Genomic DNA, 16662 nt, shown 5'->3' on the forward strand with positions numbered 1-16662 from the left:
TTTTTTTTTTTTCAGTCTGACAGGACTTGACATCTTTCTTTTTTAATGAGTGAACACCAAAAACAGAAAAGGGAAATAAGAAAACTGATTTTGAATTGGGAAATTTTTCACAATTGATTTTTCAACATATGCCAATAAATTATATGAGGGACAAATAGGATATGATGTAACATAAAGTAAAAGCCAGAACTTACATAGCTAAATGAAAAAACACTCTTTCAAAAGTACTATAATTATCTCAAGAAACAGGTTGCTATTACTCAGATTTTCGGGTCTCTCACCTCCACATTATTTTTTTCTGATTAGCTTTGCTTTCATCAGTTTTAAGATTTGGGCTTCTGATAATATTTTGTTGAACAAAGGGCTAGCTTTCGCAGAACTTATAAAGAAAAGTTTGAAAACCATTTCTGTTTGTTGTACAATTCTGAAAGCCTCTTTGCATTGAAAAGTTCCTTTTCTGAATGAAAGTTTATGTACACTTATTAGGAAAACTTCAAACAATATAGAAATAAATAAAAACAGAAGTGAGATCCCATAGAAGTTTCGCTTCCTTGGTAGCCACTTGCCATTGAGTTCCGTGTACGTCCTCAGGTATCCTGTTTATCAGTGCACAGGCAGCTGTTGGCTCGGGGGTTGGGAGGGAAGGCACGTGGGCAGGGGGCTGCGTTGGTTCAGTAGCCGGGTCTGAGGCCCCCCTCTTCCTATTTCTACACAGGCCTCTTCCTCTGCACAGAGCAGTGGGACAAGAAGAGATCTTCTCAAACAACCTGACTTTTAGAAGGTGGAATTAGAGTAAATGCTCAGAAGTGCATCAACTGAATAGTACGTTGAGCTTCCTTAGAATTTTCCTTTGTTGGCTCATGTTTCTTCCACAAAACCATTTATATCAAATAGACCTGTATGTAGTTACTTTCCTTTTTTAAATCAAGAATTTGTCTAGATTAATCTACGGGGGAAAGCTGGATGGTAATACATTTTGTCTAGATTAATATACGGGGGAAAGCTGGATGGTAATACATTTTAAAACTGTGCTCTTGGATGAAATCTGTCCATGACTTACCTCTCTGTATCAGTGATTCTCAAACCGTGGTCCCAGGACCAGTACCATCAGTAGCATCTGAGAACTTGTTAGAAATAGAAGTTCTCAGGCCCCACCATAGGCCTGCTGTATTGGAAAGTCTGGAGGTGAGGCCCAGCAATCCATGTTACAGTAAGTCCATCCAGGTGATATTGGTGCAGGACAAAGTCTGAGGACTGCTACTCCATAGAAAAGCAAGGATTTAAATGTTTTTTAAACTTGGTATTTCTCCCCTCTCATTCTCCACAAACTTCTACCCCCGACTCAGAAGCAGTGGTGTTATTGAAGTGTAATGTCATTGATCCTAATTCATTCACTACAGTTGTTCACATAACGCATCTCTAATCATCCTTTCAAACTTTATTCTAGTATAATTCACTAGAAAACCCCCCCTGACCCAGAGTTCTAGTTGGTTTTACTTTTCGGAGCCCTAGGAATACCTTGTTCGTAGCACCTCACATTTGATTGCAGGGGTTTATTGAAACGTCTTTCTCTTTTCCGTGGTATCCGGAACTCCTTGAGCATCTTACGGTTCTTTTTATCCCTGACACCGAGGAGAACTACGGCATGTGCAAATGCTCAGTAAAATGCTCACTATGTGGAGGAGGATATGAAAACTAACCCAATAGTAACTTTCCAAGATTGAGTATTACTGAAAGGCAAAGTCATGTTCTAAGGAAGCTGAAGAGGTGAGTGTGAGCCCCCCAGCTGTCAGACTGCTCATGTACTTCTTCCAACACTGTTTCCTCCATTGGAAATTGGCCCGATTCCTACCCCGCAGGTTCTTCTAGAGTTCCTGACGCATGGTAGCTCTGAAAAATGGTCGCTAATTTAAAAGTGGTACTTCGCACATTTCCATACATCCTAGGACTTTTATTATCCCATCTTGAAGTCATACTGTATATACTTTTTTACTTTTTTTAAAAAGATTTATTTATTTAGAGAGAGCATGAGTGGAGGGCCGGAGGGAGAGAGAATCTCAAGCAGACTCCGCACTGAGCATGGAGCCTGACGCAGGGCTTGATCTCATGACCCTGAGATCACGACCTGAGCCTAAATCAAGAGTTGGTTGCTTAACCCATTGCCCCACCCAGGTACTCCTATTTTTTTTTTTTTTACTTTTAAAGTTATTTTACTCATTAGAACCAAAAAACAGATAGACTTGATTGAATTAAACTATTTAATATTTTGAGGAGGAGAAGGTTAAAAAAAAATGAGTCAAATATAGTGGTGGCAAAAAATTTTAATCGGTGTGCACTTATGGTATGAAAAAGGCTCTCATACAGTAAATTTGTATAAATATACTTAAGCGGTTTTTTTTGTTTTTTGTTTTTTTCTTTTTTTCAAACAACAATGCATGTTCATTTTTTGAGTTGCACTTCTCAGACTATTGCAAAAATTGACCCTGCCATGATTCTGAGGAATTTGTAAAGCATTTCTTTTTACATACACCTTATAAACATTATGTGTGCTCTTTTTACAAGTCTTTGACGCTTATTTTGGCCCCACACAGATATATATCCTTTGTAAAGTGATCAAAGATCAAACAGTTGTACCCATCATACATCGAGAGAATCGAATGTTTATGTTTTAGTAGAAAAAGAATAGAGACTTTCCATGGAATCCTTTGCATCGACTAATAGAGCACGTATGGCCAGTCCAGCACACTGGTGTAAAGTCTTGTTTCTGAGAGAACTGGTCCCTAAAAAAAATAGCGGGCCAGATTTTACCACTGTTGGCTCAGTGTTAAGAGTTGGGAATGTGGCAGCTTAGTTGGCTAGAGTGGAGGGTGAAGATGCAGCCAGTCCATCATTTTGGAGATGAGAGCCGGGGGGCCTGTCTCGGTCTCACGGCAAGTCACAGCTGGAACAGAATCATAGGCTCTGGTCAGTCCCGTGCTGGGTACAGGACTTTCTGAGGCAGCGCTGTTGACAAGACCATTTTGGAAGAGCCACTTTGTACCATTTGATGCCAAAGACTTTAATGTGGCCTCAGAAAAACAACGTTAAATTTTTCGGTTTTTTTTTTTTCTTAAATAATCAGTGATCCCATTCTTGAACTTTCACCTCATCCACACCTTTCACCTCATCTACAACTTAGCGCTGGGATCTGATGGCATGGGAGTTAGGGATGAGGGGAAGATCAGTATAGGTGAAGATGTAGTCAGGAGGGTGCTTTGGTTCATTACCTCCTAATAAGCATAGCTGTTCTGACCCAGCTTTAGCAGAATAACTGTTTTGAAACATCCAGTTCAAGATGTCCCTTTGGATGAATCCTGAGGTTCTGAGTGTTTGCATTCAGGGCTGTCTGCCAGCCCAGGTTCCCTCTCTCTCTAAAGCAGTGAAAGACTCATAACCTAGGCACTTTTTTTTTTTTTAAGATTTTATTTATTGAGATAGGGAGTGAGAACATAGGTGAGAGTGGGGAGAGGGAGAAGCCCGATGAGGGGCTCTATCCCAGGACTCCAGGATCATGACTTGAGCTGAAGGCAGACGCTTACCCAACTGAGCCACCCAGGCGCCCCACTTAGGCATATTTTTATAACTGGATATACATGTTTGAGTCTTGGCTGCCACTCTAAGGTTTTATTCTCTTAATTCAGGTTGCTGTCGAGTATTCTCTGCGGAAAAGGACCTTAAAAGATCATCTAGATTTTAAAACCTCTTAAATATATTATATTTTGACAGGTTATTTGGGGGGGGTGTTTGGGAAGGAAGATAATAAAAAGAAAACAGTATCAAAACTGAAAGATTTTTAGACCTGCCATTGCACAGAAACCAATATTAAAGTAGATATGACCTGATTTTCCCTAAGGAATTTTATTACATAATGCACCATAGAGATTTCGATGTAGCACAGTGGGTCATGAAGGATGCCATCATGGCAACGGTTTAAAGGCCATAATTTACTAAGTTATTTAAACATGAGTTATCATGGTAATTTCATCTGTACACAAATATTTTCTCATTCAGGAGTTGTCCTTTGCTGGAGACTGCCAGGAGGCAAATCGGCTCCTGGTGGGGCATTTCCAGGTTGGCACAAGGGATGTGTTCTTCCCCACTGTCAGATCCTGTCATCCTGGCATTTCTTTTTTGTCCCTGGACTCTCTGTGACTTCATCCTTTCAAGTGGTAATAGTCATGTGGGCAGCATTTGGGCAGTGGAAATGTTTGCAGGAGAGTTGCAGGACTTGGAAAGCGTGCTGAGTGTGGAAAATTTGTTGACTTTGACCCGGCTGTATGATTTGTGGGCAGCTTTGAAAATTCGTTCTATTTTCCAAGTCCCTTAAGTCCTATAGAACTCCCTGCATATTTTAGATCACATGAACAGCTTCTCCTCTGGCCTGATGCTCACACATAGGATGTGTCTGTTTAGAGTGAGTTCTGTGAATGCACCGGGGGCTCCCAGTGAGCTGGCAAGACACTGCTGCTCTGCCAGAGGCCTGACTGTGATGGGACGGGGAGTTAGCAGTGTCTGCCTGCAGGGCCCACGGTGAAAGTCCCATGCTTGGTAGTGAACACTAAAATGGTCCCATAGTCTTTGTAGATTATATCTCTGTTCTGCATAAAGGCAGGGAATCATTTGCAAATATGGTCACATTTTCAAAACTAAAGCATTTCTTTTACAGTTACTTATAAACAATTCTTTACTAATTGCCTATTAAGTTCAACATACCCTAACACACCATCATAAACTTCGGAGAAGCGGTGAATATCTATGTGCATTCTGATTTCTAACTAAATATTGTGCTTCCGGACAGCTAACTGCACTGATGAACCCCAGGTTTCATCTCTGGTATTTGGACCCACGAGATGGTTCAAACAGTGTCTACAAAAAGTTACTTATAACCCCTTTTACTTGGTGTGAGAAAATGAACAATGCTGGTGTCAGTTTGCCTTTTTTCTGCCTGCTCTTTAGTATAAATATTTTTATTTTGACACCATCTGTGGATTGTAGTAACATGAATTCTGTGCCCTGGTAGGGTTTATATGAATGGTTCTGGAATCTCTCTGGAGCACAGCAGGCCAAGAGGTTGGGCAGTGCTGGACATGGGAGGTGTAAGGAAAGTAGGGGGAGTCTGGAAGGGTAAAGGGAGTGGATCAGATCTACTGAAGACTCCTGAGTGTGCTGATAACTTCATCTCTTCATGAGGGGTAACATTTAAGAATTTTAAGGTGGACACAGCGGTGGTGGTGGTGTGATGGACTTGACAGTTGTGAATCGTCACACAGCCTCTGTAATAGCCAAGTAGAAGATGAGTTTGAGGGGTGTGAACCCGGAGGCTTGGAGACAGTTGGAAGGCTGTTCTAGAATTGAGGTAAAAAATAGAGAAAGCTTGGGCTAAGCCAGAGACATGGAAGAAAGAAGGAGTTTGATCCAAGAGAGATGTAAAAGGAGGAGGTGATAGGATTTAGATCTGTGGTGTGAAGGAGAAGTCCAAGTCTAGAAAGTTTTCCCAGTGTCTAGCCATATTAGGGAGAGGAGTGAGACTGTGGGCTCACTGGGCAAAAGGAGGAGAAGCAGGTTTGAAGGAAAGGTGCTCTATTTGGGGTCTGAGAGGCAGAGCACAGAGACAGCAAGATGGTGGTGTGGATTGGATCATGAGACAAGTGTAGGTCCGTTTGGTCTAGAAAAAATTTGCTTAATGACATCATCTCCTGGAACCTGCAAAATACCCATTGTAAGAAAAACATTATTCAGGAAATGGCAACTACAAAAAGCTTCTCAGACAGTAAGGTGCAAGTGAATCTGCTCAGAATAGGAAGGTGTTCTTACTGGAGTAGGCGATGATGGAAGGGGTGGGTCAGAGGGTGGTAATTCTCCTCCATCAGACCTCTATTAACCTGTAGACAAAGAGTCTGGGAAATTCCCAGTTGCCTCTCAAGATGTATTCCAGGGTCACCTTTTCTAAAAAGCCTTTTGAGCCTTCCATGTCTATCCTTCAGGTGGAGGAGGACAGCTGGCTTGGCTCTCTCTCCTGGGCCGTGGCTGTTCTTTGTAACCCCAGGTCTGTGTTTCTGCTTACTACCTGTATCGTCTTTCCCAGGAGTAGTGGGTTCTTTGAGAGGGGGGAGTATATAATCTCCATTTTGTTACCTTTGACATGTGGAGTATTTCAGGTATATCTGGCCCATAGTGTTCAGTAGATGTTCACCGAGTAAATGTAGGAGATTTATACACAAGGTGGTAAAGTAGAAAGAGTAACAGTCCGGACAGAAGAGAGGGGACCTAGGTTATGACACCAGTTCTGCTATTGTTTCTTTGACCCTAAGCAAGCTAGTTCATTTTGCTGGACCTTGGCTTCCTTATAGGCAGAAGAGATTGAACAGGAAATCTAGGAAATCCATGAATGGTCTTCAAGAGATCCCTGGATTTCTTGAGATGAAATGCAGAATTATGTATACTTATATATGTGTATATTAATATATATACATATACATATAGGTCCCCCCTCCTTGAAGAAAAGGCCAAGGGCTTTCAACATACCTTCAAAGGGAACTATGGCTTAAAATAATTAAGAACCAGTGAATAAAATGTGGTGGCTTTAAAATTTCTGTATATGTATTTGGGAGGTGTAGCCCTATGGCTGCGTGTGAGGTTTAGCTAAAAGACTTGTCTTGAAATTGCTATTGAATAACATTCCACTTACATAGATTGTTGTATTTATTGGAGGCAGTGAGGTGTGGAGGTGAAGGAGATTGTGGGGAGATACATCCTAAGCTTCTCTGAGCCTATTGTACTGTCACTTCTTAGAGCTTTTTAAATTCTACGTGAACTGTATAGATTATGGTTATTATGGTTATCATGAGCTGACTCGGCATGGGACTTTTTTGTTTTCTTTGACATTTGCTTTAGCAAGGTCAAGTGTCATTGTTTTGGGGCTCTTAGAGATACTTCTGTATGACGGGAGTTTTTGTTTTCTGAATATTTACATGGAAAATTAATTACATGAGAGCAGAAAACGAATAAGGAAAAATGTTTACCATCCAGTGTCCTCATTTTTTTTTTTTTTGACATAATGACTGCTGTAATGAGATAAGCTTCGCGATATTGACGGGTGTGAGCAAACACTGGCCGTCATGTGCTTGAACAGAGGCACGACCTCACTTATTAGATACATGCACAGTCATTGGAAAGCTTTGTTTTAGATCTGGTGCTACCTTGAGGTAGACGTTCACATTTTACTTTCTAAAGTGCTTTGCAAAGACCAAATCTTACTTTACCAATGAGGATGGTGACCACAATGGCATTAGGAACTAGCAGAAGTATGGTACATTCTTTTATATGCATTTTATAGATAAAGATACAGGGATAAAAGACCTAAGATACAGAGCATCTACTTAACTCCCGTGGTTACCCAACGAGTGAGAGGTGGAGCTGAGATTTGAACCCAGAAAATCTGAGTCTTAAGCTTGTGCTCCTATCCAGTCCAGCATATGATTTTCCTAAAGGGAGGTTCTTTTTTTTTTTTTTCTTCTGTAGGGCTTTACTTTTGAAGGTTTGAAACAGTAAGTATAGAATAATTCTTGCTTTTATGATCATCATCAAGGCCTGCACAAACTATACATAATTTAGACCCTTTGAAGCTATATACTCTACTCTTTTGAACAATGCAAGTTCATTTCTCATGGCTTATAATCTTCTTGATACAGAAATATTGTTTAGTGAGTCTTATCTGGCTGTACTCCTTTGCTTTGCCCATAGTGGATATGCTAGGGACATTTTCCAGCAGTATCCTACAGTATTCAAAGCAACAACCAGGTGTTTTAGGAAAGATCTCAAACGTGCTGCTAGAAATGACCCTAAGCTGCAGTGCATCTTAATGGGGTAATTTACTGTGTGAAATTAGAATTGCAAAGAAAATTAAGATAATGAGGTCTGTTGATTTCCTAGGAGACTTCCAGGTAAAATATATTGTTAGTCTGATAGTCACCATCTGGTTGAGTTTAGAATTAGCCTTCCTCGTCTGAGAGTCTGGTGTCTGGGGTGCCTGGGTAATACCAGGTCTCTGGGCTGCCTCTGGGTTGCACCTGATGAAGTCTAGAAGCCTGTGCTTCTATCAGAATTATTGAGTCCATCACTCGGAGGCCACATCCAAGTTATAGCCCCTGGGGCCTGGATTTTTCCTCCTTGACCACATGGGGCACTTGCTCGGAGCCTGCAAGAACCATGATCCCTGCCTCTAGCTTCAGCTGCCGGATGGTAGCTTCATGCTGTGGTGCTGCAATGGTTTCTTGAACTACTGAGCTTGTCTTGCACTTTAGGGTTCAAGCCTACAGCCCCCGGATTGCCTTGCAGAGCCCACCTTACTTTAAGTGTCCCTTCTCAAGGAACTCCTATTGAATTCAGCTCCCTGCTCATGAATCTTATTAATAGCCTTTCCGTTGGATCAGGGAGAGGACTAAGAGGTAAAACTTCAGGATAAAGAACTCAAGGAGATAAATCCACAATTAATTAGCACTTTTTGGCAGACCTGTGTGCTGATCCCTATGGTTCTCTGCTGTTATTGTCTATGGCCATAGCTTCCTTAACTCAGGAACTTAGAAGTAGCTGTAACACACTGCTTCTGCATGGATGACTTGCTTTAATTACAAATTACATTATCAACAACATGAATGTGCTGGCTAAGTAGAAAGTACGAATTTTCTAGAAGGTCTTATGAAGAGAATGGTTAAAATGGGTAGCTTTATTAGTGTATAGTATTCTTTTTGGAAACTTTTATTTTATGGCCTTTTAAGTAACTAATGAGGATGGTAAAAATAAAGAGCTCAAACTAAATTATAAGCGCAATTGGGGGGAAAATTTGGAGGGGAGGTTGTCATTATGTATACTGTTCCTAGATTTGAGGACATAGGTAATTCTTTCTCATATTTAATATTTAATTTTTATAATGGGCTCCTTCTTCAATTATTCATTCATTCCCTGCTTATGCCAGGCTAAGCCCTTTACATATCTATACACATATTATCCTCAATCCTCACAACAATTTTGCAAGGTAAGTATTAGTCATTCATTTGTTTGAGCAACAAATATTTTTTGTGTTAAGTGGTTGTTATGACTTTGTGAGTTAGGTGGTAAGAAAGAAAGTAAAGAAGCAGTTGGAGTTCCCAGCCCTTAAGGTGTTTTTTATTGTTGGATGGGAAAGACAGAGAATAAACAGGTCATTAGAATGCCTTGTTATGTTCTTAATACACTCTTCAGGAGAATATAAATTTGTAAAAAGTTTTCAAAGAGCAGTGGTCATAGTTTTGACCTCTTCATCCCATCTGAGAATCTTTCCTATAGAAATACGTAGACTCAATTGAGAAGATAATTGGCAAGGATGGTAATTTCACATTGTTCTAGTAGGAAAATTTTGAAAAAGCTGATTGGCTGGAGAATGTTAAATCATTGTTATATACATACACTGGAATGTCGTACAGCATTAAGGTGAATGAAGTAAATCTGAATGTGTTGACAACTGTCTGGGATATATTGTTAGATGACAAACTCATGTTGTGGAAAAATCTGTATCATAGGAACATAGTACCTAAAATAACAATCATGAAGAAAAGGGAACACATTTATGCAAGAGTCACACGAGATTTTTAGCAATGGTGTCCTTTTTAGGCAGAAGGTGTGTATGGAGGGGACAGCTTCTGTGTATTACTATGTTATTTCAATTTGACAAAATAAACATGAGTCCTTTTCAGATACTTTAAACAGCAAATTTTGAAATAAGGTGATAGGTACTAGGGCAGAGTTCTGTCCTACGGGAACACAAAGGACCCAGACTGGAGTGGGAGATGTCCAGGAAGGCTCTGGTGGAGGGAATGGCCTGTCCCAGATCAGGACGTATGTGGTCAGCCATGGAGAGGGACACCGAATGAGAGCGGCCTGCTGAGGAGCACCCCAGCAGACAGCCTTGGGGCCAGCTACCTTCATGCTTTACTTAAAAGGTTGCCCAGGTTGTCCTGGGTGGTTCTTCACTTTACCATCACAGTCCATCAGCCATTATGCCTAAACACTTCTCCTCTATCTCGACTGCAGCTGGCTTAGCCTTCTCATTTCTCACCCGGACGATTGAGAAAACCCCCTAGTCAGTCTCCCGGCCCCTAGTCTATACCCCATGCCCTCCTACCCCCATCTGTAGATGTAGGGGTAGATGTAGGTAAGGAAAAATCTCCGTGGTATGGATTTAGTAGTTGGTTGTTGGCCTATTAACTTGCAAATGTTCTGACTAGTTACCCCTTTGTGAGAGTTCATGTCTATAATTTCGTATTATGCTGAGGTAACAATTTAGAAATTAATACATTTCAGGGAAAACAGTCTTTTTACTGTCCTGGGGGATATTTTCTCTTGTAAATATTCTTGAATACATGTTTCTCATGTCTGGAGAATCTGGCATTAATTTGTGTACTTGTCTATTCCAAATCCGGATATGCTCCACCTTTATAGAATACACACTGTTCTAAAAACACTACGTTGACTAAACAGTCGTATTTGCTTTGGCTAAACTTCGAGTTAATGGATGGACTTGATGTACAGTCAGATAGACACGAAACTGAGAGATGGTCCTAAGAGATTCACTTTAAGACATGCTATGTATTATTCTTCTGTCCTTCTCATCCACTGAATTTGCACCTTCATTATTTTTCTACTACTGAAAGGTAATAAGTAATAGTTTTAAATAAATAATAGGAGTTGGTTTCATCTTGTTGATTTTTCAGAAATGTTTGTACTTTATAGACACATTTAATGGAGGACTAAAGTGATATACTATCTTCTGGCTCCCTCTGGTGGACAATTGTACAAAAAAAATCCAACTGCAGTGTTTTTTGGGTGGGGAATGGGTTGTGAATAGTTCTGATTGTTGCTGGAAAGGGGAACAGCAAAACACATTCTTATCTTTAGGTACATCATAGTAATTATAGGTAATATCCCCAGGAATAAAATGCATTTCTATTAAAATATAAAATAGCAGTAGTAAAATACATCATAGTAGTAAAATACATAATAATGTTATGTATTAAAATAATACATGTTATTGCCATTTTTCTTCTTAGCAATGGCAGTGCTGGGACCATTGTGTAATATAGAATCAGAAGAGATTTCACCCCACAGCTTTAAAACAGCGCACATCAGGATAAGGCCGACGCTGAAATGTAACAATAAATTATGTAACGAGTAATTTAAGTAACGTAATGTAAATAATTACTCGTTAATTCACGAATCTAAATACTACACAGATTATTCCAGAATCTCCCAAAAGCTAGACGTTTCTCTCAGTAATGCATAATTCTGGAATTTTAGCAAATGGTTATTTTTATTTTGAATCAGTTTATTTTGATATTCATGATTTTCTAAATTTACAGACTCACTGAAGATACTTTTATCTTTATGATGGGGAATTAATTGATACCTAGTTTCATGTAGGTGGTTGTGTCTTTCCTATCAAATGTTCAACAAGGTTAAACCAAGAAGAAATTGCATACTCTTTCAATTAAATTTTATTTTATTTATTTTATATAATGATAATTTTACATAATAAAAGTTCACATTTATTGGGTGAAGCATTTGATGGGCATTATCTCATTTAATTTTTTCAGTAACTCCACGAGGCTGGTAGGTAGTTTTGTTATCCACATTTGATAGAGGCTAGTAAAGGGGAGCTTAGCTGGGATCTGATGAGCCAAGGCTCAGCCGGGTAGTCTTGCTCCAGGGGGTATGTTTACACCCTCAGCAGTACACCACCTCCTGAGGCAGACGAGAGAGAGCTGTGTGTGCGGTGAGCACAGGAGAACTCGCCATTAGGTTTCCACGTTTGAGCTGAAAAATTAGAAGATTACCTCAGCTCAGAGAGAGAGTTTGCCTTTTTTTTCTTCTTCTTTTTTATTCCTCATTCTGAATAGTCCTTATGGAAGAACCTCTTTAAGTTTTGTTCAGTTCGAGACTTAGGACAAATCATACCTGTTACCGTAGAAAGAGGCTTCATGAGAAAAGGACGTTTTAGCTCTTTGGGTTCCTCACTCAGTCTTTGAGAGAGACGCCCTTCGCTGTAGAAGTGGTAAGGAAGGGGAAAATCGCTAGGCTCTAAAGCTGAAACTCTAGCAGGGCACAGGTACCGAAGTCTTCATGAGAAATCTTCAGAATACATACAGATAATCAAGGGTTTAGGAAACTCTTTTTCTGCAAATACTCAGAATTACAGTAAGGTAATTTTCTTAAAGTTGGCCATTATAAGGAATAGCTCTCATTTAAATACTTTTCCTGTATTATCTTTTTAATTCGTATAATGAATGATTATGAATAAGCTAACTATGATTATAGGCAGTATCCAGATGAGAAAACCGAAGCCAGGGACTTAAGTAGTTTGCTTGAGGTTGCGTGGCTAAAGAGAGGCAAAGCCGGGATTTGAACTGTGGTCTGCTCATGAGCCCGCATCCTAAACCGCTTAGCTACACAGCAGCGCTGCCCAATAGGACTGTCTGCGAGGACGGAAGTGTTTGACGTCTGGGTAGTGCACTTGAAATGTGGCTAGTACAACTAAGAAACTTAAGTTTTTGTTTTTTAAATTTTAATTTAAATTTAAATAGCCTCGTGTGGCCAGTGGCTACTGTTTTGGACAGCGCACTTTTACAAGACCTTTCCGATTCTGTAGAAGTGGAGGTACGAGACCTTTAGTATTACCCTAACTCCTTGCTTTAATGATAAAACAAAAACAAAAACAAAAAAACGAAACTGCAAACCAAATGCTTGGTAATCTGCTTAGAGTTGAAAAGTTAAAGAATGGACAAGATTATAACCTAGGTGTTTATAATTCTCAGAAACAGCTCCTCCCATAATACGCTTGGTTGGCGTCTGCAAATTCAGGTTTCCACTGCCATCGTTGATGTTAGGTCGTAAGACTATTTAAAAAAAATTATCTTTTCTGAAATACACATCCAAGTAACACTTTTCCTTTGTTCTCAGGTTATAGAAACACTATCACGACTTTCTCGCACACCTATAGCGTTGGCTACAGGAATCAGGTAATCTCGTTTCTCTGTGGTTCATGTGTTCCATTCCTTCAGTGTAATGGTTATTTATAGAACGGTTACTGTTTGTAAAGTACTTTGCATGCAGGGACCACGTCTCATTCATGCATGTACAGTGCCTGATATAAGTTTGAAATTAATTGAGCAAGTAAAGATTTATTTGTAAAGTTGAGTGATACACGTTGGCTAAACATCATTCTCAATTCGCTGCTGACTGTTACCGATAGAGTACTTTGTTTTCTTAACTTCCTCCAACATTTCATTTCATTACATATAATTCATCAAAACACACACAAATGCTTAAGTAAATAAATACTTGACAAGTTGTTGTAGTACATTTATTTCCTATAGTCCATAACAATAACTCATAACTTTAGGAATTTAAAAAGTAATCGGACAAGTATAAAATGATATGTATACAAGGATGTGAGTTGAAGGATTGGTACTAAATGGAAAACTTGGAAGTAAATAGGTTAAATTAATCATGACATCTCCAAGCCGTGGAGTATTATGCAGTCAGTAAGCATGGAAATAAATATAGACATGTATGTCATATTGGGCTTTTCCTGTTTTAAATACTACATACTCAAGTTATATAAGTCAGAAGTTTGTACTATTAGTAATGTTAGAAATACAGAGAAACAGTTTCAGTAGCCAAGCAGCTAGGCTGCATGGAAATTGAGTGGATTTCATTTTTTATCTTGTTTCCTCACAGCTCCATACTTTAGTCTCCAGCCATTATGGGGTTCTGTGATGCTGTGTCTCTCTCTCTATTGATTCCACTTTTCCCTGTCCAGCTTACATTCAGATTTTAAGGGAGAGGATATAAGCACGTCTTACAGGACTGATCGGCAGTGACCAGGCAGCCCGTTCCCTGGATACAAAGCACAGTGACCTCAGGGAGGATATCCTGCAGACCGGCTCTCAGAAATGGGTTATGACTTTGGCAGCTTTCTACAGAAGTAATCTCTAGCTGGATTACGTGTTTAGCACCTTAAAATTTGCTCTGTGTGATTCATCTTTCCACATTAATATATATTTTATGTCGTTATATGTAAACAGATTTTGTAATAGCCTGATTCTATTTTTATGTATTTATGTATTTTTGATTCTGAAAGGATATACATTAGAAGGTTTTCTTTTCCTTTTTAATTATTCTTATCTATATTTTCAAATTTTTCTATAATGGACTTGCATTGGTATAAAAGCATAATCAAATGTGCCTGAATTTATTTAAGAAAAAAAAAAAAAGATTTGAAACTTAGGCATTTCTCACACATTTTAATTTGTTCGAAAAATGTAAGTTCCTTAAATGTCTTAAGTATTCAATTAATCCATAAACTAATATGACAATCTGCTTTTCAATGTATTGAATATAATTAGCAATTATTTAGAGCTCATTTATTATTTTGATGGGTCCTCTTGTTTTTATGAAACATGACATGCTGCCTGCATATAAAGAAAGTAAAACTTCTGGCACAATAGTATAATTATGATTGTGTTAGATATGCATTTAGGGCATTATGTTGGGGTTATAAAAAAAGTACATAATGCATTAGGCAAAAAAAGCCAGTGGCTAGAAATAGGGGATAAATGAAAGTGCTTTTCTTTTAATGGGGAACAAAGAACACATCCTACTCTCCCTAAGGTCTGGGGTTCACTCATTTGTCCAATAAGTGAAAATAAAAAATACAACTTAAATATCTTGAAGTCTGAGTAGAATAGTGTGCCAGAATCAATAATCACATAAAAAAGGGCACGGACATTTTGGTCTTCTAATAATTTTTATCTATATTTAGTGGGCTGAGTCATGCAAGGATGATTGTTACCAAACTATTTGTCAGTCAGATCAGATTCCACACTTGGAGAGAGACGGTGCCAAAGGCAGGGGCACTGGGGCGGCTGCTGGTTCTCTGAGCTGGGGAGCTGCAGAGCCTGAGGTAAGCAGCACATGGCAGATCAGCTGAGCACATTAGCATGTCCACAGCTGCTCAGGTGACAGCGGCGACCACTGGGTAATTGCTACAGCTAATCTGGGGTAGCAGGTGCCACGGCGTCCCTGGGGGGCCCCATGCACCACCACAGGACGGGCACTTTAGGAGAAGCCCAGGACGTTGTGTTCACCATGATCACTGATCTGACCACTGTGGCAGCGGCTGAGCTCGGGCATTTAGTGAGAGCTAAATGTCCAGCCTAGTGGGGGCTTATTCATCTTTTTTTTTTTTTTCCTCTCTCTCTTCTAGGCCCTTCCCAACAGAAGAGAGCGTTAGTGATGAAGACATCTACAAAGGCCTTCCTGATTTAATAGAGTATGTTGGGCATCTTGAGCAAAATTAAACCCCTGCCAATGTTTGCATCCTTTGAGGGTTTTAACCATGATGTTAAAATAGCTTTCTGAGCGGAAAAGTGACTTAATTAATGATTAAGACGTGTAAGAATGAACCTCAAACCAGGGATGGAAAGCTTCACAAAATGTGCCTCAACTGGTTTTTAGTTTCTTTTGCGTGCCCCATGCCATGCCAGTCCCTCTGATGAGTGAAGAGACAGATTGCAATGAAGTAAAATTTGGAAGTTTCTCAAAAGCATATTAGAGGTGGTGGGTGAAACTAGAATTAGGCAGTTTAGGAACAGTGACAGAGAAACAAGATCTGTCCTGGAAACGTAGGGCGGATAGCGTATGGTCTGTAAGTTCAAGGCAGGGCGAGATGAGTGTGGGCTGGAGTTCTTCAGGGAGTTTCATTAGGTGGTATTTGTTCTGCACAGAGATTCCTTCTGGGCTTTATTATTTAATAGGAGAGGCAAAAGACCCTTGCACCTGATTATCTTCTGCTGATTGAATGACTTGTGCAGATTACAAATAAATATAAAAATGATCCCCACCCCTCCAGGAACTGATGACAAAGATCAGGCATGTTTGCAAAGAATTATAATAAGAAATAGATTATGCTCCAAAAGGGATGCAGGTTCTGTGAAAATTTTTCCATTCATCCATCCTAAACCACCAGCACTCAAGCTTGTGCTTGCTATAGGACCTTTGCACTTGCTCCTTCTGCCCTCATGGCTGACCCCTCACCGTTCCAGCCTTTGCTCGGACGTCCCTCCATGGAGAGGCAGGCCTTCCTGACTACGCTGCCTAAGTTGCTGCCGGCCCCTCACCTTGCTCTGTGGCTTTAGGGCACTCACTGCTGCTCGAGGCAATCTTTGTCTGCTTCATTTATTCGCCATCTCCTCATTAAAAGGTCAACTTCGTGAGGCTAGAGACTTTACCTTGTTCTTGGCTATCTTCCTAGAACTTTACACAGTGTCTGGTATATAGTAGGTCCTCAATAAATATTTGTGTTCTGAATGATTAAGCAAAATTGCATCAAGCATCTCGTCTTCTGTTTGCCAGCGTTAGGCTTCAGGCCTGAGCTGTCTCGTCAGTTCATGTGAACTTGAGAGCCTGTTTCTGTGCTAACCATGTGACGTGCATTATCTCCTGTCATAACCTTAACATGATGAGGTTGTTCCTATTCTCCCAGGTTATGAAGGAGAAAACTGAAAGCTAAGAAACTTGCTGAAAGTCATA

General features: G+C 39.8%; 1 protein-coding gene across 2 annotated transcripts in view; it reads left to right on the forward strand.

The window, feature by feature from the left end:
- VAV3 (vav guanine nucleotide exchange factor 3) overlaps window positions 1-16662 on the forward strand; it is a 338168-nt gene that overhangs the window by 136451 nt on the left and 185055 nt on the right. For both annotated transcript variants that reach the window (XM_040626968.1, XM_008704211.2), the window contains exons 3-4: window positions 13030-13088; window positions 15338-15403. In XM_040626968.1, coding sequence (XP_040482902.1) covers window positions 13030-13088; window positions 15338-15403 — 125 coding nt within the window. The remainder of the gene's footprint in view (window positions 1-13029; window positions 13089-15337; window positions 15404-16662) is intronic.

The sequence above is a fragment of the Ursus maritimus genome, unplaced genomic scaffold (assembly GCF_017311325.1).
Source record: "Ursus maritimus isolate PB19 unplaced genomic scaffold, ASM1731132v1 scaffold_12, whole genome shotgun sequence".
In the NCBI taxonomy this organism is placed as follows: domain Eukaryota; kingdom Metazoa; phylum Chordata; class Mammalia; order Carnivora; family Ursidae; genus Ursus; species Ursus maritimus.